The 21739-nt window shown below is 35.4% G+C and overlaps 1 protein-coding gene across 1 annotated transcript in view; it reads left to right on the top strand.

Annotated features, from left to right (window-relative positions):
* Window positions 1-21735, top strand: part of LOC105230684 (titin) — a gene marked incomplete at its 3' end in the record, with an annotated part of 44866 nt that extends 23131 nt beyond the window's left edge. Inside the window, 9 exon segments of the mRNA XM_049452769.1 lie at window positions 1155-1250; window positions 1322-1560; window positions 2163-2318; window positions 6845-7155; window positions 9428-9595; window positions 9663-9672; window positions 9755-9850; window positions 9914-10450; window positions 10760-21735. Of these exon segments, the coding sequence (XP_049308726.1) occupies window positions 1155-1250; window positions 1322-1560; window positions 2163-2318; window positions 6845-7155; window positions 9428-9595; window positions 9663-9672; window positions 9755-9850; window positions 9914-10450; window positions 10760-21735 (12589 nt within the window).
* Between the last annotated feature and the right edge of the window lie 4 nt (window positions 21736-21739).

Raw genomic sequence — 21739 nt, 5'->3', positions numbered from 1 at the left:
TAATGAGATATAGCATTTTTGTGAATCAACTTGGGAAAGAGATTCGCTAAGTTAGAAAGAGGAGAAATGACCACCGGTGATAATGAAGGCAGTAGACGCCAATCGACAGTCATTCTACTGGACTACACATGATGAACCGGTTCTCAGGCGTGGAAAGACAAAAAGTCGGCTGGAAAGGTTATGACATCAGTTTTTTCGGATGCACATACTCAACGACTAATTACTGAGCCAGTTATAATATATTATTATGATTTGAAATATCATTTTTGTATTTATGAGTTGTATTAAATTTTAACATAAAGAGATAAAAAGTATTCTATGTCCTTACCCTGGTTCTAAGCTACGTCCCCACCAATTTTCAACCAAATCGGTTCAGCCGTTCTTGAGTTACAAATGGTGTAACTAACACAACTTTCTATTATATATGTATATAGATTTCCATACCGATCGAATATTATGAAATAAAATAAAATGAACATTCGTTCCTTAGTTTAGTAACTCTTTAAGCTCATAATATGGGTCGAACAAAAAATTACACTGCCCCCTAGGGTTTACCTTTCAAATATGAAATCGATATCTCAAACAGCTTTGAGTTAAAGCCTTCTAAAGCGTAGGCGCTCAGTCAAATTTTGCTTGAACGAATACTCGGAGACAAATGATCCGATCCGAGTAGGATATAAAATTATACCTGTATATATAAATGTTCAGGATGATGAGGCGATAAACTAAGACCAGGCCAATCCTCGCCCTTGCCATACCTAATATATACCAAATACCTAATACTTATACGGCTTACACTCGCATACATAGGTCAATACGTAAGTTTTTTAATTTCTACATAACGGTTATATGGGTAGTGGGCGAAGTTATCATCTTATTTCCACCATTGTCGCACTGTTGGGGGAGGTGCCGAAAAAATTGGACGGATGGACCTAAACTAGCCCGGATTTCAACTCGTCTCGTCATCCTAATCATTTATATATTTACATATAATATATCGATTGATTTTAGGTGTTACAAACCACCGTTAGATGAACCAAACTCCGTTATTCAATATTCTTTTTGTGCAATGTTATATCTACCAGATCGTAATACAACTAGTTCTTCATACTTTACATTTTTGACATTTAATTGAACTATCTCTCATATTTTAGTAAAATTGGTGAAGGACGAATCGCTAAAAAGGAACCTGTGATTGATAACATTTGTAATGTTTGCTCCTGTCCAATCAATATAATTGATTCTAAAAGGTATGCTCTTCTACGGAATGTTTTCAAAAGTTATTATATAATTGTTATTTAACTTTGCTAATGTGCATTAGCTTTATTACGTGCTTCGTATGCAAGAAAAGAATATGTCACGCTACCAAATGCTCAAATTTCGTTCCAAAATCTGGTCGGCGGGAATGTCAAATATGCCATTTCTCGAAGGACTCGCTTACACATACACAGTCTTGGATAACAGAACAAATGTTCTTCAGCCGCCAAAACCATTCGTATCCAGTGCGAGCACGAAGTGAAATTTACATACCGATACAAGATTATAATGAAGGTTCCACAAGTGAGTGTTATTTGATGTACAGCGGACAAAAGTCTACATACACCCCCTATTTCCATTGGTACTGTTGCTCGACTCAAGTTTAAAATTTTAGAAATTTCACCATATATTTTTTTTCTTTTCTTTCTTTTATCACCAAATTTTTTACATCAATTGATATTTCATTATAGCTATTGAAATGTTTAAACCACAACTAAATTCAATAAATATCAAACAATAAACATATTGAAATAAAAGAAAAAGGCTAACGTTACCTTACTGTTAATATTACAATGTACAAAGTATGAGATTTGAACTGTATGTAGACTTTTGTCAAAGCAATTTTTGAGTTTTTCTTCCATAAATTTGTTGTTTTATGTTAAATAATGAATTTTTTAGTTAATTGTTATTATATTAAATATTAGAACAAAACTGTATAAATACATTTTTCTAAAAACTTTTTGTACTCTCCTATCAATGGAAATAGGGGGTGTATGTAGACTTTTGTCCGCCACTGTAATTGTAAAGCCGCCTAATGTATGTAATATGAAAACGATGAAATGTATACATATACATATGTGCATTTTAATCTTTCTGTTTTGACGAATTTTCATATATTCTTACAGATTTCGAAAGCGTAAGCCAAGTAGGAGCAAATTGTTTTGCTATTACTTCAGATCAAAAAACGAAAATACGCGAATATGTGGAGGAAGTGGTGGCTAAGCTGTTGGGCAATTCGCTAGACCAAATACGAGTCACTCAATTATCAAAAAGTGAAAATTGTGAGTAGAATTAATTACCTCACATACCAATGATCAATTATATTTAAGGTGGGCATAGACTTAAGTAAGTAAATAAATATTGGAATATGGTTCTGTGGTATGGAACTCTAGTTACCAATTCTATTCAAAAACAAATTTTACTGTTCGTCTTAAGGCATTTTCGATAGGATTCTGGGTTCAGTCTACCGCCATATACGTTTGAAATTTATAAATCTACGGGCGCTTAGAAGTTTCCTAGTAAAAATTCTACAGTTCCTTTCTCTTATCCAAATTTAAATTTAATATAACGGTTACCTTTTTGACAGTTGACAGTTTGACAGTTGAGGCCCTTACTGTTAAAATCCTCAAATTTTACTCTAAACGTACCATTTCGCCGCATATGTTATGATTTTAGTTCCTATTTCTATACATTTTATTTATCTGACTTACTTTTTAAAATTAAAAATACAATATTGTCTTCTCTTAATAAATAAAATCGTGACAATATTTTAAAACGTAGATTTTAACTCTTAACCTTTTTTTCTGTAGCTGAGCAGTTTCAGATCTTGACACTTTAAAAAAGCTCTTACCTTTCATGACTCGGCTAATTCCGCTCAAATGCGGATTACGCCCCTCGCGGCAATTGGGCGGAAGGAGGGTAATCGTTGTGTTATTATAATAGGTACATACATATGTTTGTATGTATATGTTATCATAAGCCACATGCATACACACATGTGTATGAACACAAAGAAATAATTATGTAATGATTATTTTAAAAATACCTTTAAGCTAAACATTGAGACAGCTCATATTGTTTAAAATAGAGAACCGGTCACTAAATATGTATTTTCTGAGTATAGTCTTATTTCAGTAATAATATTAACGCTCCTCAACATGGATAGAGAGCTAAATCTAATAAAAGTTGTGTAGAACGTTTACTGATAAAGCTCACAAGCTCACAATAACAATATGAAAATATAAAAAAATAGAAAATGTTACTATCAGTAGAACAAGAAATATGAATATTTCAACACAATAGAACATACAACAACAAATTCACCATAGAGAACTACCGAACTACAGTAGAAACCGAACAATCACTGAGGCCGATGTCAGCACCTGTGCAAAGTGTCATTTCTCCTCAGATGAGTTGCGCGCGTCGAGGTGTTTAAATAACCCAACAAATAAACGTGGTTAGATTTGATTTTGAATAACTAAAACTAAGGAATATACTGTTTGCGGCCCATATTTATTAATGGATGATAACATAATTAATATTTTTATTTTGTGCTAAAGATGAGCGGATTCGAAAATAAATGAACATTTGTGCAATAAAATATACACATATATAAAGTAAAGCATTCATTATTTCGTCAAAAGCACGCAAAAATAGACTAAAAAGTGTTCAACCAAAAATGAAAAATTTTAAGTTAATCCAAATTAAAACAATTTCGTATACGAAACCAAACTTGTTTATCTTTAGAAGATAACGAATAGCGTCATACACACAAGGCGTATACGTTACTTTGCCGCCACTGAACTTCGTTCACTTCGCTTATCGCTTACCTTTTATATTGCTGACATACATATAATACATAAGTATAGTGTTTGTATGTTCATATGAATATGTACAAGTTATTATTACTTACTTTTTTGTACATAGGAGCGTAAAAAATGTGGATCGCTAGTGAACAACATTGATGTAGTGACATATTATTATTAAATTGCAATATTAATTATCCTTTGCATAAGTATGCATCCAAACGGTGAACATATTTAGTTTCTAGCAATGCTAATAGCCTGCATTATCGATTACACATTATCTGATTTTTAGTTGAGTTCCTCATCCGAATTACAATGAGCGTCTTGATGTATTCTTAATAATCAATTGAGGATTGCTTTTTAAGCTATTTTTGTATTTGAAACCCTATGCTATAATAATTATATACATTGAAATAAAAGTCAAAGGGCAATCCCTTTAATTGTGATGCTGGTAAAATATGAACGTCGAAACTCCGAACAACACTTGCACACTCATGCTTTGCTTTGTTATTCACCACTTACGAGTATACATATATACATATGTATATTAATAGAAAATGTTTCATATTAATAGGCATTCATAATAGTTATAAGCTTAGCAAATTACACTGTCAATATTCGTTGGCCATCGTAACCTCAGATATATTGGTGACCGAACGTACCAATTTTTGGGAGGTTTAATATTCTTTATATAATATATATTTTTATAGATTTTTTAGTTCGTTTTTCTCTCTAAGACTTACATTTCAATAAATAACCTTTTAGTTATAATTGAATATGACTTAAACTGTGACACGTTTTTAATACTGTGATCAAATTGAAAGTGAATTTTTAATTTATACTTCGCGTGTTTTTCAAATCGGTAATTTTTTTCTGTAAGTTAGTAGTACTGTTAGTCATTTATGCTAAATTTCATGTTAAAAAATTCATTAGTATTTGAAATTCGCGTCGTTTTGTGAGGCATTAAAAGTGAATTCTTCGATTTTTACTATCTCTGAATTTATTGAACAAAGAAGTGAGATAATGCACCATCTCATACATCATTTCGTCACATTTTCAACTAATATCGTGCCGCAACCACCGCATTCGCTGATTTACCTTCGTGTAACTTCTGGCTATTCAGCATATTCACATGAGCAATCCGAGGTCATCGTTTTGACTCAATTGAGGATATAAATGCTGAATCAAAGATAGCCATCACGACGGGGGATTTTTCTAAGTGCTATGATGACTGGAAAATTCGTTGGCATAAGTGTATTGTAGCGGGAGGAGATTACTTTGAAGTAGATGAAATGGACCAAATTCACCTTTCAATTTGATCACAGTAGTATGTATATTGGCCGATATATGGGAAAATCTTTCTATAAGGTAGATGGGAGCTAATGGAAATATTTACTCGATTCAACCCATTTTTGACATAGGTTGACACTGTTATCAGAAAAATTTCAATAATATATCTTCCACATTGACCGATATTTTCAATAAAAAGTTGGCCATTCGCACTGGGGTCCAACAAATATCGTCCGCTTTTGACAATTTTTGGACCCGATATATATTCCGATACATTAACTGGAACTTTACTTGTGTACTGGAAAGTGACAAAATTAAATGGGATTTAAAGTTGCGTTATACGGGAAGTAGGCGTTGACATAAGTGAACGCAAATTAAGACACAGAACTGTAAATCCCCCATATACTTAATATAAAGGTTTTCAAACTTCCAGGTGACTTTGTACCTCATACATCGGACAAAAAAGTTACCCAATGAAAACAAATGAGCGTGTTTTACTCAGAACAGTGTATCTTTGTGCCTAAAATAGATAAATTTGAGAGAAGGCCTAGCGCTCTATTTGATTGGTTTTACACCTTATTTCCTTAGCTTTGATTCTTGCATGTTGCAAGATTATAAAATGCAAGATTATAAAACGGTTTCTTCCGAACTAAGCACTTCCTTACTTGTTTCTCGATCATTAAATGCAATTGTGCTACGTTCAAAAGAAATTGCTATACTCCATTTCGATTAAATGTGTATTTCGTACTAATGTGGTTGCTTGGCTTTAATGTTCATAAACTAGTTATACATACATACATAGGTATATGCTCACATGTACATATGTATGTATTTAATAATACTTTTCGCAATTAAAACTGTGATATAGAATAAATATTGGGTAGAAGCCTTTCGTTATTTCTAATCAAACTTCAACTTATTTATTTATATTTATACTATTAAATAAATAAACAAATATGTTCCATTTTGGTCGACCACTTTTTGCCATTTTTTCGCTAAAGACATTATTCCATCAGTGTAAAACTTTCATCAGTGTAAATCAAAATTTCCCGAACGGAAGCGAGCGAACCATTGTTGTGCTCCACGAACTGATACAGCATCGTCTCCGTAAACTTTACAAATTTCATTGGTGGCTTTCGTGGCATTCTTTCCTTTTTTATACAAGAATTCCAAAATATAACGAATTTCTTCATTATTTTCACTCAATTTCAACAGCTGCAACTTTTTTTCAATTTCCCCGAATTTCCTTTTTTTGGTGGAATGAAGCTTAAAATATCACCTTTCCAACGCTATATGGTATAACACAATGCAGATATACGACTGCAAAAACATCTATTGACAATATAAAGGAACAGGTGAATTTAAATTTAAATCGTCGTCGTCAGTGCCCGCCATTATTGTATGACAGTCCACATGAGAAGAAGAACAATATAATGGACTTTACTTTGGGTGTTATTACAGGAGCCTTTGTGGTCTTTGCTCTAACTGTTTTTTACATTGCCTACATTATTGAAGTGAAACTAGGTAAAGTAATCGTATCGAAAATACGTTAGGAAAACAAGTTTTGAACAAATGTATGTGTCTTAAATTATTAAAACACGCGCTATCAATATCGTAACTGTTAAATTAAATCATAAGACGCGATCATTTGTTATTTACCTGATGATAAATATTGATTCGAAATTTAAGTCGCTGAATGTTTCATACTTCAGATCTTCCTGGCATCCTGAATAATCATGTAATTCATCAACACCCCGTGGGCTTGAATGACAACCAAACCAAAGAGAACATCCTCAGTGAATTTTCCGAAATTTCACAAGCAAGACTTCGAAATATGGTTGAATCAATAATAGCGGAAATGCTGGGAACGTCAGGTCTGACGAATGTTAACGTATCTGAACCAGAACTCAATACAAATACGTATGGAAATGGTCGTTCACAACTTTCTCATCGTCATCGTACTGAACATTCTTTTGAACCAAAGGCCTATCAGGACTTCCTAGCCAAGGCAGTGTTAAATAAGGTGGGTTAAAAATTCCGTATTCTATACATATGTACGTAAGTGAGTAGTGCAGTAATTCAAAAGATATGATAATGTTTAAGTAAGATTTTTCCCAAATTGCACGAATCAAGGTTAAAGATATTATTACAAATATAAACATATTTTTCTGACCCGAGTTTCCCTCTACGTAAGCAGTCATAATCAGTAAAGAAAGTCTAAATCATCAGAAAACGTTGGTTAGAGTAGAGTGAAAGGGAAAAAATAAAAAATATTGAATACATGAACTGAGTATAGTAATCGTTTAAGCGCTACTGCATTTTTTTAACTCACCTAGTATGTAAGTAACGGATTTTTCAATAGGGACGCTACAAAAGTACACCGATAAGGACAGCAAACGACGCCATATTTTTCCCGCCCTTTTGACATTTCTCTTCAGTAAAATTTGCCATATCATCATGGAAAGATATACGATCCAATAATGAGTCGAAATTGTTAAAATTTGCTACCGAAATTCGGAGTCAGTAGCCCAAACTTTAAGAGCGCTACGTTCAATTAATGGTCGTCGTAATCGTCCTGTCCGATCTGAGCAACAACTTGAAAATGATCGGGATTTTCATCCAAAAATCATCTTCAACGATGAGACCCATTTCTGGCTGAATGGCTTCGTCAGTAAGCAAAATATGCATTATTAGTCAGGCAGCAATCCACACGTACTCCATGAGTCACCATTGCATACCGAAAAAATTACGGTTTGGTGCGGTTTATGGGCCGGCGGCGTTATTGGGACGTACTTCTTCCGTGACGATCAAGACCGGCACGTTACTGAGAATGGGAATCGCTACCGCCCAATGATATCCGAATATTTTTGGCCCGTATTGGATGATATTGACTTGGACCATATGTGGTTCCAACAGGACGGCGCCACAAGTCACATAGCGAATATTACAATAGATTTATTGAAAACCAAGTTTGGTGAACGTGTTATCTTACGAAATGATCCAGTCAATTGGCCACCTTGGTCGTGCGATTTGACGCCGTTAGAATATTTCCTGTGGGGCTAAGTCAAGTCTATGGTCAATGGTAAGAAGCCAGCGACGATTGATGCACTTCGTACGAATATCGAACTTTAAATTGCAGCAGTATTGGTCGATTTATGGTCGAAACCCGTTGAAAAATGGGTTCAACATCTGGACTTCTGCAAGAGTGCCCTTGGTGGCCATGAAAAAGAAATCGAGTTCCATACGTAATGACTCTTATTGAAACACCCGTTGCATACATATTAACATATACATACATTTTTAATTTATGTTTGGCTTCCCAGCTCTATTTATTACTAATTTTTTGAATGCAACTATATTTACATATATATTTCTGGCTCTTTTCACTGCACAGTGCACTATGGGTAACGTGAACATCATTTTTTCACTAAACCCAAATTGTGCAAATATATAATTATATTACATAGTAAGCAAGAGCAATTCTGCACTAGATGTGTAGTAAGTATTTGATTTGCAGTTACTGTTCTTTACACATTATTATTTAAAGAGTTCCGATGATGAACCCATTCAGGAGTAGTCAATATGAACCTACTCTATGTTCACGCCACTTCAAGTGCACTATCAGTTGGTAATTTTCAAGTTGTTCGATATTTCTTTTCTGCGCAAAAACAGCTTGCTTCTGCCCTCATGTAAGTGTATATTTGAACATTTTACTAATTTCCTTCATGGAATACTTATAAGGTTTCCTTCCGCTAGATAAAACCATAGAAATTGTAAGAAAACCACTTAAAATATTGCATTAGAATTCCGATGCTAGTTCTAGTAGCCATAGTTTAGTCCATCAACAATTTCTCAACTGTGCAGACGTTGGACCGAATACCAAAATAAATAGTTACAGAAATAAACCAGGCTGTGTACTAATTAAATAAAGATACGGGCGAATTTTAATTTCAAATTTACACAAACTTTTATAAGGAGTACTGGGGCAAATGGAAACGAATTCCAATGTATGTAATAAAGATTAATGTTAACATAAATACATATGTACATATAAATCTTTTAAGTTATTAATTGGAAGCAAAATTATAATATTTCGGATAAATGTGGTTAATTTTTAACCGCACCTCACGTATGACAGTTACGCTATATACGCATACTTACGAACCTATGATATTTAATTAATAATACAACACTGAGATATGTGTAGACGTACGTAGCAAAATTTTCGGCAGGTTACCGAATGTATTAAAGCTGATTAGCAATTGTATAACTTGTTTCAAATTTTTACGTTACAGATCGCTGACAATGAAGGGTATATCCGTAAATTATCGGAAAGTACACCCGATCTAAGCTCATGCAACATTGACATCAACTTTAATATGGACGATAGAAGCATTTCACCTGAAAGTTCATTGGAGACTACAAGTCCTTTCAACTATACAGATGCACAGCATTCATCAAAAGTGAGTTAAATGTTTACATTCTTCGTTTTTACTCGATTGCTAATTTAACACCCATTGTGTTTTGCAGATCATCAAAGGTGAGCATTAATATTAACAACAATGCAACAATTCGAGTACGTACAAATTAAAGTATTTTTAATTAATTAAATGAAATTTCAGATTTAGATCGCGAATCAACAATAAACGATTACATAGCCTCTCACACAGTACCGCTACCCGATTTGTCAACTCCAATGACAGATTATGAGGAGGATGGTAAGTAAATGTTACTGTCTATTTGCAAAATGAAAGTTACATAATATATTCCCAATTATGTAGACATGGCATCTGTATCTTCGAGTATTCTAGTCGAAGGCAATTGGGAAGATAATTGGCTTTTTAGGAAGAAGCGTCCTTCATTAACTACCTCCATAACTGGCAGTGTAGGTATGCTAGTACCTGCACCTAAAGATGATGTTCGTGCTCAAATTGGGGATAAGACTACCGATGAAATTAGTGACCTCTCTGAAATTGATTCAGATACGGATGATTCAGTACAAATATGTGCAGGCCTTGATCCGTATAATGATCGAATTGTAAATAAACACCTAATTGGTGGTCAGAATACAAAAGTGATTTTAGACGAATTGATTGAAACAGCTAGTTTGATATCAAATACATCACATTCACCAAATGAAGCCAATTATATTGAAACTAGAAACGATCATATTGTGGAAAAGTCGTTAAAAACTGAAGCGTTTAATTCAAAAGTTGCAAATCATTCGCCCCTAGAACTTAAAATTAGTTCAAAATCGATGCCAACGAGTTGTTATGAAGCTCATACGGCGCAGGAATCGGAAAATAATCCAATATCAGGTAAGAATAATTTTATTTACTCACGCAAGCAGGATAACTCAAATATAGCTTTTAATCCTACCGTATTAACCAATTCACTTGCACATTCGTATGCATTTCTACATACATACATAAAATATGATAACTTACATTGCTAGAAGTAAATTTATCTTAAACAAAGGAACAACTTTTCAATATGCATACATGTAATACTAGTATGTAGTATGTCATTTGGTATTATCGCATCATATACCCTCTCCAGAGGTATCTTTCAAAGATACTTTGCACGATCTTAGTCTGGCGACTCTAGTTTGTCGTTTATGTTTACAGCTCCATTGCAAGCTACTGAAAGCATTGAAGTCGACGAAAGTTGTACAGGATTTAGTTCAGTCGAAATATTTGAAGAACCCGGTTTAAGTCACGACACTAGGTCAATTTGTCAAGGAACATCCGTTATTGAAATTCTCGCTGCAATTACTTTAGCACCGTTGTTGGCTGTTCCTGCTTCAGAACAACCATCTATTCAAGCACCCTTCGAAATGAATGCAATCAAAGAGTTAAGTGATTTAGCTTTGGCAGAAATAAAATTACGTATACCTGAATTGAGCCACCACTCACTTGATATCATAGATGAGGAAGAAGAAACTAAAGTTATAAACTCGTTAGAAATAAACGAAAGTTGCTCAGAGAAGTGCGTTCCATTATCAGATATTAAGGAAAATATGAATTCACCATTGATTCCAAATGCAATCACAAATTTAGCAGATGAAAACGATTTACACGAGCTGGCGAATAAAATTTGTGCAGAGACACATTCACCGGATATAACAAAAGTACTGTTACCATCGTCGTTGGAAAGAACTTCGTTCGAAGATTCTAATAGATCGAATATAACACAACTCCCCGAACTTAAGACATATTCCATTGAAGAGCCTTCAAATGTAATATTATTGCATTCAGAGGCGGAAAGTCAACTGTCCTCAAAACCAATCATAAGATGTAGCTCTCATGAAGAACCATTTGAAACCATCTATTCTTTAGAAAAAGAGATACCTAAAATCAGCACTGAAGCTGTTATCGGTATTGTTAAAGAAACAAAAGGTATATTGTCTTCCGAAGCCACTCAATCTTTTGAATTTGAGAAACAAGTACCTTATAATGAAACTAGAGATGAGCCTGAAAGCGAGACACCAGCAGATAACAGTATCGATACAGATACAGTAAAATTAAATGAAAGCGAAAACCAATACACAAGTAATGAACCAAAAATAGAGCGTAATATAAATGCAAAAAATAAAAATGAAAAACACTACATAGAGTACACAGATGAACGCAATAACGAAGCAGACACAAAAGAATCCTCTGAAACACCTGATACCCACATACCGGATAAACAAGAACCTATTAGTGAGTCAACAGGAGAATGTATTATGGATAAGCAAGCAATAGCATTCTCTGTAACAGATAATGGAACACAAAATCCCTGTAGTGAACCAGAAGTAGAAACTGTTATGGGTACAGAATGTGAAAATCCAACGCCCTCCACCCATCAAGTAGAAAAGTGTGCCATTGAGAAGGAAGTTCCGGAATCTTCACAAACGTTGTACATTTTAGTAACTGATAAACTACAATCAGTCTGCGAGTTACCAGGAGATAAAAATATGGATACAGAAGCGGGAGAATTATCAGAAATCGAAAAACAAATAGCTTGTAATGAACCAGAAATAGAGTGTGCTAAATATGCACAAAGTGAAAATAAAATATCGTACATTGATCATAAGAATGAACATGATAATGAAGTAGAAACTCAAGAATCCTCTGAATCACCTGATACCCACATACCGGATAAACAGGAACCTATTCGTTCGTCAACAGAAGAATCTATTATGAATACAGAACTAGTAGAATTGTCTGTAACGGAAAATAGAATACAAAATCCCTGTACTGAACCAGAAGTAGAAACTGTTATGAGTACAGAATGTGAAAATCCAACGCCCTCCACCCATCAAGTAGAAAAGTGTACCACTGAGATAGAAGTTTCGGAATCTTCACAAACGTCATACATTTTAGCAACTGATAAACAACAATCAGTCTGCGAGTTAAAAGGAGACAGAAATATGGATACAGAAGCGGTAGAATTATCAGAAAACGAAAAACAAATAGCACGTAATAAACCAGAAATAGAGTGTGTTAAAGATGCACAAAGTGAAAATGGAATATCATACATTGATCATAAGAATGAACATGATAATGAAGTAGAAACTCAAGAATCCTCTGAAACACCTGATACCCCCATACCGGATAAACAAGAACCTATTAGTGAGTCAACAGGAGAATGTATTATGGATACACAAGTGGTAGAATTCTATGTAACAGATAATGGAACACAAAAACCCTGTACTGAACCAGAAGTAGAAACTGTTATGCGTACAGAATGTGAAAATCCAACGCCCTCCACCCATCGAGTAGAAAAGTGTGCCATTGAGAAGGAAGTTTCGGAATCTTCACAAACGTCGTACATTTTAGCAACTGATAAACTACAATCAGTCTGCGAGTTACCAGGAGATAAAAACATGGATACAGAAGCGGGAGAATTATCAGAAATCGAAAAACAAATAGCTTGTAATGAACCAGAAATAGAGTGTGCTAAAGATGCACAAAATGCAAACGAAATGTCGTACATTCATCATAAGAATGAACATGATAATGAAGTAGAAACTCAAGAATCTTCTGAAACACCTGATACCCCCATGCCGGATAAACAAGAACCTATTCGTGCGTCAACAGAAGAATCTATTATGAATACAGAAGTAGTAGAATTGTCTGTAACAGAAAATAGAATACAAAATCCCTGTACTGAACCAGAAGTAGAAACTGTTATGGGTACAGAATGTGAAAATCCAACGCCCTCCACCCATCAAGTAGAAAAGTGTGCCACTGAGAAAGAAGTTTCGGAATCTTCGCAAACGTTACACATTTTAACAACTGAAAAACAACAATCAGTCTGCGAGTTACAAGGAGACAGAAATATGGATACAGAAGCGGTAGAATTATCAAAAAGCGAAAAGCAAGTAGCATGTAATGAACCAGAAATAAAGTGTGCTAAAGATGCACAAAATGCAAACGAAATGTCGTACATTCATCATAAGAATGAACATGATAATGAAGTAGAAACTCAAGAATCCTCTGAAACACCTGATACCCCCATGCCGGATAAACAAGAACCTGTTCGTGCGTCAACAGGAGAATGTATTATGAATACAGAAGTAGTAGAATTCTCTGTAGCACAAAGTGGAATACAAAACCCCTGTACTGAACCAGAAGTAGAAACTGTTATGGGTACAGAATGTGAAAATCCAACGCCCTCCACCCATCAAGTAGAAAAGTGTGCCACTGAGAAAGAAGTTTCGGAATCTTCACAAACGTTACACATTTTAGCAACTGAAAAACAACAATCAGTCTGCGAGTTACAAGGAGACAGAAATATGGATACAGAAGCGGTAGAATTATCAAAAAGCGAAAAGCAAGTAGCATGTAATGAACCAGAAATAGAGTGTGCTAAAGATGCACAAAGTGAAAATAAAATATCGTACATTGATCATAAGAATGAACATGATAATGAAGTAGAAACTCAAGAATCCTCTGAAACACCTGATACCCCCATGCCGGATAAACAAGAACCTATTCGTGCGTCAACAGAAGAATCTATTATGAATACAGAAGTAGTAGAATTGCCTGTAACAGAAAATAGAATACAAAATCCCTGTACTGAACCAGAAGTAGAAACTGTTATGGGTACAGAATGTGAAAATCCAACGCCCTCCACCCATCAAGTAGAAAAGTGTGCCACTGAGAAAGAAGTTTCGGAATCTTCACAAACGTTACACATTTTAGCAACTGATAAACAACAATCAGTCTGCGAGTTACAAGGAGACAGAAATATGGATACAGAAGCGGTAGAATTATCAAAAAGCGAAAAACAAGTAGCATGTAATGAACCAGAAATAGGGTGTGCTAAAGATGCACAAAATGCAAACGAAATGTCGTACATTGATCATAAGAATGAACATGATAATGAAGTAGAAACTCAAGAATCCTCTGAAACACCTGATACCCCCATACCGGATAAACAAGAACCTATTCGTGCGTCAACAGGAGAATGTATTATGAATACAGAAGTAGTGGAATTCTCTGTAACAGACAATGGAACACAAAATCCCTGCAGTGAACCCGAAGTAGAAACTGTTATGGGTACAGAATGTGAAAATCCAACGTCCACCACCCATCAAGTAGAAAAGAGTGCCACTGAGAAAGAAGTTTCGGAATCTTCACAAATGTCATATATTTTAGCAACTGTTGAACAACAATCAGTCTGCGAGTTACCAGGAGATAAAAATATGGATACAGAAGCGGGAGAATTATCAGAAATCGAAAAACAAATAGCTTGTAATGAACCAGAAATAGAGTGTGCTAAATATGCACAAAGTGAAAATAAAATATCGTACATTGATCATAAGAATGAACATGATAATGAAGTAGAAACTCAAGAATCCTCTGAAACACCTGATACCCCCATACCGGATAAACAAGAACCTATTCGTGCGTCAACAGGAGAATGTATTATGAATACAGAAGTAGTGGAATTCTCTGTAACAGACAATGGAACACAAAATCTCTGCAGTGAACCAGAAGTAGAAACTGTTATGCGTACAGAATGTGAAAGTCCAACGCCCTCCACCCATCAAGTAGAAAAGTGTGCCATTGAGAAGGAAGTTTCGGAATCTTCACAAACGTTACATATTTTAACAACAGAGAAACAACAATCAGTCTGCGAGTTACCAGGAGATAAAAATATGGATACAGAAGCGGGAGAATTATCAGAAATCGAAAAACAAATAGCTTGTAATGAACCAGAAATAGAGTGTGCTAAATATGCACAAAGTGAAAATAAAATATCGTACATTGATCAGAAGAATGAACATGATAATGAAGTAAAAACTCAAGAATCCTCTGAAACACCTGATACCCCCATACCGGATAAACAAGAACCTATTCGTTCTTCAACAGAAGAACGTATTATGAATACAGAAGTAGTAGAATTCTCTGTAACAGACAATGGAACACAAAATCCCTGCAGTGAACCCGAAGTAGAAACTGTTATGGGTACAGAATGTGAAAATCCAACGCTCTCCACCCATCAAGTAGAAAAGTGTGCCATTGAGAAGGAAGTTTCGGAATCTTCACAAACGTTACATATTTTAACAACAGAGAAACAACAATCAGTCTGCGAGTTACCAGGAGATAAAAATATGGATACAGAAGCGGGAGAATTATCAGAAATCGAAAAACAAATAGCTTGTAATGAACCAGAAATAGAGTGTGCTAAATATGCACAAAGTGAAAATAAAATATCGTACATTCATCATAAGAATGAACATGATAATGAAGTAGAAACTCAAGAATCCTCTGAAACACCTGATACCCACATACCGGATAAACAAGAACCTATTCGTGCGTCAACAGAAGAATCTATTGTGAATACAGAAGTAGTAGAATTGTCTGTAAAAGACAATGGAACACAAAATCCCTGCAGTGAACCCGAAGTAGAAACTGTTATGGGTACAGAATGTGAAAATCCAACGCCCTCCACCCATCAAGTAGAAAAGTGTGCTACTGAGAAAGAAGTTTCGGAATCTTCGCAAACGTTACACATTTCAGCAACTGATAAACAGCAATCAGTCTGCGAGTTACAAGGAGACAGAAATATGGATACAGAAGCGGTAGAATTATCAGAAATCGAAAAACAAGTAGCATGTAATGAACCAGAAATAGAGTGTGCTAAAGATGCACAAAATGCAAACGAAATGTCGTACATTCATCATAAGAATGAACATGATAATGAAGTAGAAACTCAAGAATCCTCTGAAACACCTGATACCCCCATGCCGGATAAACAAGAACCTGTTCGTGCGTCAACAGGAGAATGTATTATGAATACAGAAGTAGTAGAATTCTCTGTAGCACAAAGTGGAATACAAAACCCCTGTACTGAACCAGAAGTAGAAACTGTTATGGGTACAGAATGTGAAAATCCAACGCCCTCCACCCATCAAGTAGAAAAGTGTGCCACTGAGAAAGAAGTTTCGGAATCTTCACAAATGTCATATATTTTAGCAACTGTTAAACAACAATCAGTCTGCGAGTTACAAGGAGACAGAAATATGGATACAGAAGCGGTAGAATTATCAAAAAGCGAAAAACAAGTAGCATGTAATGAACCAGAAATAGGGTGTGCTAAAGATGCACAAAATGCAAACGAAATGTCGTACATTGATCATAAGAATGAACATGATAATGAAGTAGAAACTCAAGAATCCTCTGAAACACCTAATACCCCCATACCGGATAAACAAGAACCTATTAGTGAGTCAACAGGAGAATGTATTATGGATAAGGAAGCAATAGCATTCTCTGTAACAGATAATGGAACACAAGATCTCTGTACTGAACCAGAAGTAGAAACTGTTATGCGTACAGAATGTGAAAGTCCAACGCCCTCCACCCATCGAGTAGAAAAGTGTGCCATTGAGAAGGAAGTTTCGGAATCTTCACAAACGTCGTACATTTTAGCAACTGTTGAACAACAATCAGTCTGCGAGTTACCAGGAGATAAAAATATGGATACAGAAGCGGGAGAATTATCAGAAATCGAAAAACAAATAGCTTGTAATGAACCAGAAATAGAGTGTGCTAAATATGCACAAAGTGAAAATAAAATATCGTACATTGATCAGAAGAATGAACATGATAATGAAGTAGAAACTCAAGAATCCTCTGAAACACCTGATACCCCCATACCGGATAAACAAGAACCTATTAGTGAGTCAACAGGAGAATGTATTATGGATAAGCAAGCAATAGCATTCTCTGTAACAGATAATGGAACACAAGATCTCTGTACTGAACCAGAAGTAGAAACTGTTATGCGTACAGAATGTGAAAATCCAACGCCCTCCACCCATCAAGTAGAAAAGTGTGCCATTGAGAAGGAAGTTTCGGAATCTTCACAAACGTCGTACATTTTAGCAACTGATAAACTACAATCAGTCTGCGAGTTACCAGGAGATAAAAACATGGATACAGAAGCGGGAGAATTATCAGAAATCGAAAAACAAATAGTTTGTAATGAACCAGAAATAGAGTGTGCTAAAGATGCACAAAATGCAAACGAAATGTCGTACACTTACCATAAGAATGAACATGATAATGAAGTAGAAACTCAAGAATCCTCTGAAACACCTGATACCCCCATACCGGATAAACAAGAACCTATTAGTGAGTCAACAGGAGAATGTATTATGGATAAGCAAGCAATAGCATTCTCTGTAACAGATAATGGAACACAAAATCCCTGTACTGAACCAGAAGTAGAAACTGTTATGGGTACAGAATGTGAAAATCCAACGCCCTCCACCCATCAAGTAGAAAAGTGTGCCACTGAGAAAGAGGTTTCGGAATCTTCACAAACGTTACACATTTTAGCAACTGAGAAACAACAATCAGTCTGTGAGTTACCAGGAGATAAAAACATGGATACAGAAGCGGGAGAATTATCAGAAATCGAAAAACAAATAGCTTGTAATGAACCAGAAATAGAGTGTGCTAAAGATGCACAAAATGCAAACGAAATGTCGTACACTTACCATAAGAATGAACATGATAATGAAGTAGAAACTCAAGAATCCTCTGAAACACCTGATACCCCCATACCGGATAAACAAGAACCTATTAGTGAGTCAACAGGAGAATGTATTATGGATAAGCAAGCAATAGCATTCTCTGTAACAGATAATGGAACACAAGATCTCTGTACTGAACCAGAAGTAGAAACTGTTATGCGTACAGAATGTGAAAGTCCAACGCCCTTCACCCATCAAGTAGAAAAGTGTGCCATTGAGAAGGAAGTTTCGGAATCTTCACAAACGTTACACATTTTAACAACTGAGAAACAACAATCAGTCTGCGAGTTACCAGGAGATAAAAATATGGATACAGAAGCGGGAGAATTATCAGAAAACGAAAAACAAATAGCACGTAATAAACCAGAAATAGAGTGTGTTAAAGATGCACAAAGTGAAAATGGAATATCATACATTGATCATAAGAATGAACATGATAATGAAGTAGAAACTCAAGAATCCTCTGAAACACCTGATACCCCCATACCGGATAAACAAGAACCTATTTGTGAGTCAACAGGAGAATGTATTATGGATAAGCACGCAATAGCATTCTCTGTAACAGATAATGGAACACAAAATCCCTGTACTGAACCAGAAGTAGAAACTGTTATGGGTACAGAATGTGAAAATCCAACGCCCTCCACCCATCAAGTAGAAAAGTGTGCCACTGAGAAAGAGGTTTCGGAATCTTCACAAACGTTACACATTTTAGCAACTGAGAAACAACAATCAGTCTGTGAGTTACCAGGAGATAAAAACATGGATACAGAAGCGGGAGAATTATCAGAAATCGAAAAACAAATAGCTTGTAATGAACCAGAAATAGAGTGTGCTAAAGATGCACAAAATGCAAACGAAATGTCGTGCACTTACCATAAGAATGAACATGATAATGAAGTAGATACTCAAGAGTCCTCTGAAACACCTTATACCCCCATACCGGAGAAACAAGAACCTATTAGTGAGTCAACAGGAGAATGTATTATGGATAAGCAAGCAATAGCATTCTCTGTAACAGATAATGGAACACAAAATCCCTGTACTGAACCAGAAGTAGAAACTCTTATGGGTACAGAATGTGAAAATCCAACGCCCTCCACCCATCAAGTAGAAAAGTGTGCCACTGAGAAAGAAGTTTCGGAATCTTCACAAACGTTACACATTTTAGCAACTGATAAACAACAATCAGTCTGCGAGTTACCAGGATATAAAAATATGGATACAGAAGCGGGAGAATTATCAGAAATCGAAAAACAAATAGCTTGTAATGAACCAGAAATAGAGTGTGCTAAATATGCACAAAGTGAAAATAAAATATCGTACATTGATCATAAGAATGAACATGATAATGAAGTAGAAACTCAAGAATCCTCTGAAACACCTTATAACACCATACCGGAGAAACAAGAACCTATTAGTGAGTCAACAGGAGAATGTATTATGGATAAGCACGCAATAGCATTCTCTGTAACAGATAATGGAACACAAAATCCCTGTACTGAACCAGAAGTAGAAACTGTTAAGGGTACAGAATGTGAAGATCCAACGCCCTTCACCCATCAAGTAGAAAAGTGTGCCACTGAGAAAGAGGTTTCGGAATCTTCACAAACGTTACACATTTTAGCAACTGAGAAACAACAATCAGTCTGTGAGTTACCAGGATATAAAAATATGGATACAGAAGCGGGAGAATTATCAGAAATCGAAAAACAAATAGCTTGTAATGAACCAGAAGTAGATTGTGCTAAATATGCACAAAGTGAAAATAAAATATCGTACATTGATCATAAGAATGAACATGATAATGAAGTAGAAACTCAAGAATCCTCTGAAACACCTTATAACACCATACCGGAGAAACAAGAACCTATTAATGAGTCAACAGGAGAATGTATTATGGATAAGCAAGCAATAGCATTCTCTGTAACAGATAATGGAACACAAAATCCCTGTAGTGAACCAGAAGTAGAAACTGTTATGGGTACAGAATGTGAAAATCCAACGCCCTCCACCCATCAAGTAGAAAAGTGTGCCATTGAGAAGGAAGTTCCGGAATCTTCACAAACGTTACACATTTTAGCAACTGAGAAACAACAATCAGTCTGTGAGTTACCAGGATATAAAAATATGGATACAGAAGCGGGAGAATTATCAGAAATCGAAAAACAAATAGCTTGTAATGAACCAGAAATAGAGTGTGCTAAATATGCACAAAGTGAAAATAAAATATCGTACATTCATCATAAGAATGAACATGATAATGAAGTAGATACTCAAGAGTCCTCTGAAACACTTTATACCCCCAAACCGGAGAAACAAGAAACTATTAATGAGTCAACAGGAAAATATATTATGGATACACAAGTGGTAGAATTCTATGTAACAGATAATGGAACACAAAAACCCTGTACTGAACCAGAAGTAGAAACTGTTAAGGGTACAGAATGTGAAGATCCAACGCCCTTCACCCATCAGGTAGAAAAATGTGCGATTGAGAAACAGGTTTCGGAATCTTCACAAACGTCATACATTTTAGCAACTGAGGAACAACAATCAGCTTGTGAGTTACCAGGAGATAGAAATATGGATAAAGAAGCGGTAGAATTATCAGAAAGCGAAAAGCAAATAGCATGTAATGAACCAGAAATAGGCTGTTCTAATCATGCACCAAGTGCAAATGAAATGTCGTACATTCATCATAAGAATGAACATGATAATGAAGTAGATACTCAAGAGTCCTCTGAAACACTTTATACCCCCAAACCGGAGAAACAAGAAACTATTAATGAGTCAACAGGAAAATATATTATGGATACACAAGTGGTAGAATTCTATGTAACAGATAATGGAACACAAAAACCCTGTACTGAACCAGAAGTAGAAACTGTTATGGGTACAGAATGTGAAAATCCAACGTCCACCACCCATCAAGTAGAAAAGAGTGCCACTGAGAAAGAAGTTTCGGAATCTTCACAAATGTCATATATTTTAGCAACTGTTGAACAACAATCAGTCTGCGAGTTACCAGGAGATAAAAATATGGATACAGAAGCGGGAGAATTATCAGAAATCGAAAAACAAATAGCTTGTAATGAACCACAAATAGAGTGTGCTAAAGATGCACAAAATGCAAACGAAATGTCGTACATTGATCATAAGAATGAACATGATAATGAAGTAGAAACTCAAGAATCCTCTGAAACACCTGATACCCACATACCGGATACACAAGAACCTATAAGTGAGTCAAAAGGAGAATGTAGTATGGATAAGCAAGCAATAGCATTCTCTGTAACAGATAATGGAACACAAAATCCCTGTACTGAACCAGAAGTAGAAACTATTAAGGGTACAGAATGTGGAGATCCAACGCCCTTCACCCATCAAGTAGAAAAGTGTGCGATTGAGCAACAGGTTTCGGAATCTTCACAAACGTCATACATTTTAGCAACTGACGAACAACAATCAGCTTGTGAGTTACCAGGAGATAGAAATATGGATAAAGAAGCGGTAGAATTATCAGAAAACGAAAAGCAAACAGGTAATGGAACACAAAATCTCTATACTG

This window comes from Bactrocera dorsalis, chromosome 3 (assembly GCF_023373825.1).
Source record: "Bactrocera dorsalis isolate Fly_Bdor chromosome 3, ASM2337382v1, whole genome shotgun sequence".
Lineage (NCBI taxonomy): Eukaryota > Metazoa > Arthropoda > Insecta > Diptera > Tephritidae > Bactrocera > Bactrocera dorsalis.
The sequence above is the reverse complement of the archived record's forward strand: the minus strand, read 5'-3'. Positions and strand labels throughout refer to the sequence as shown.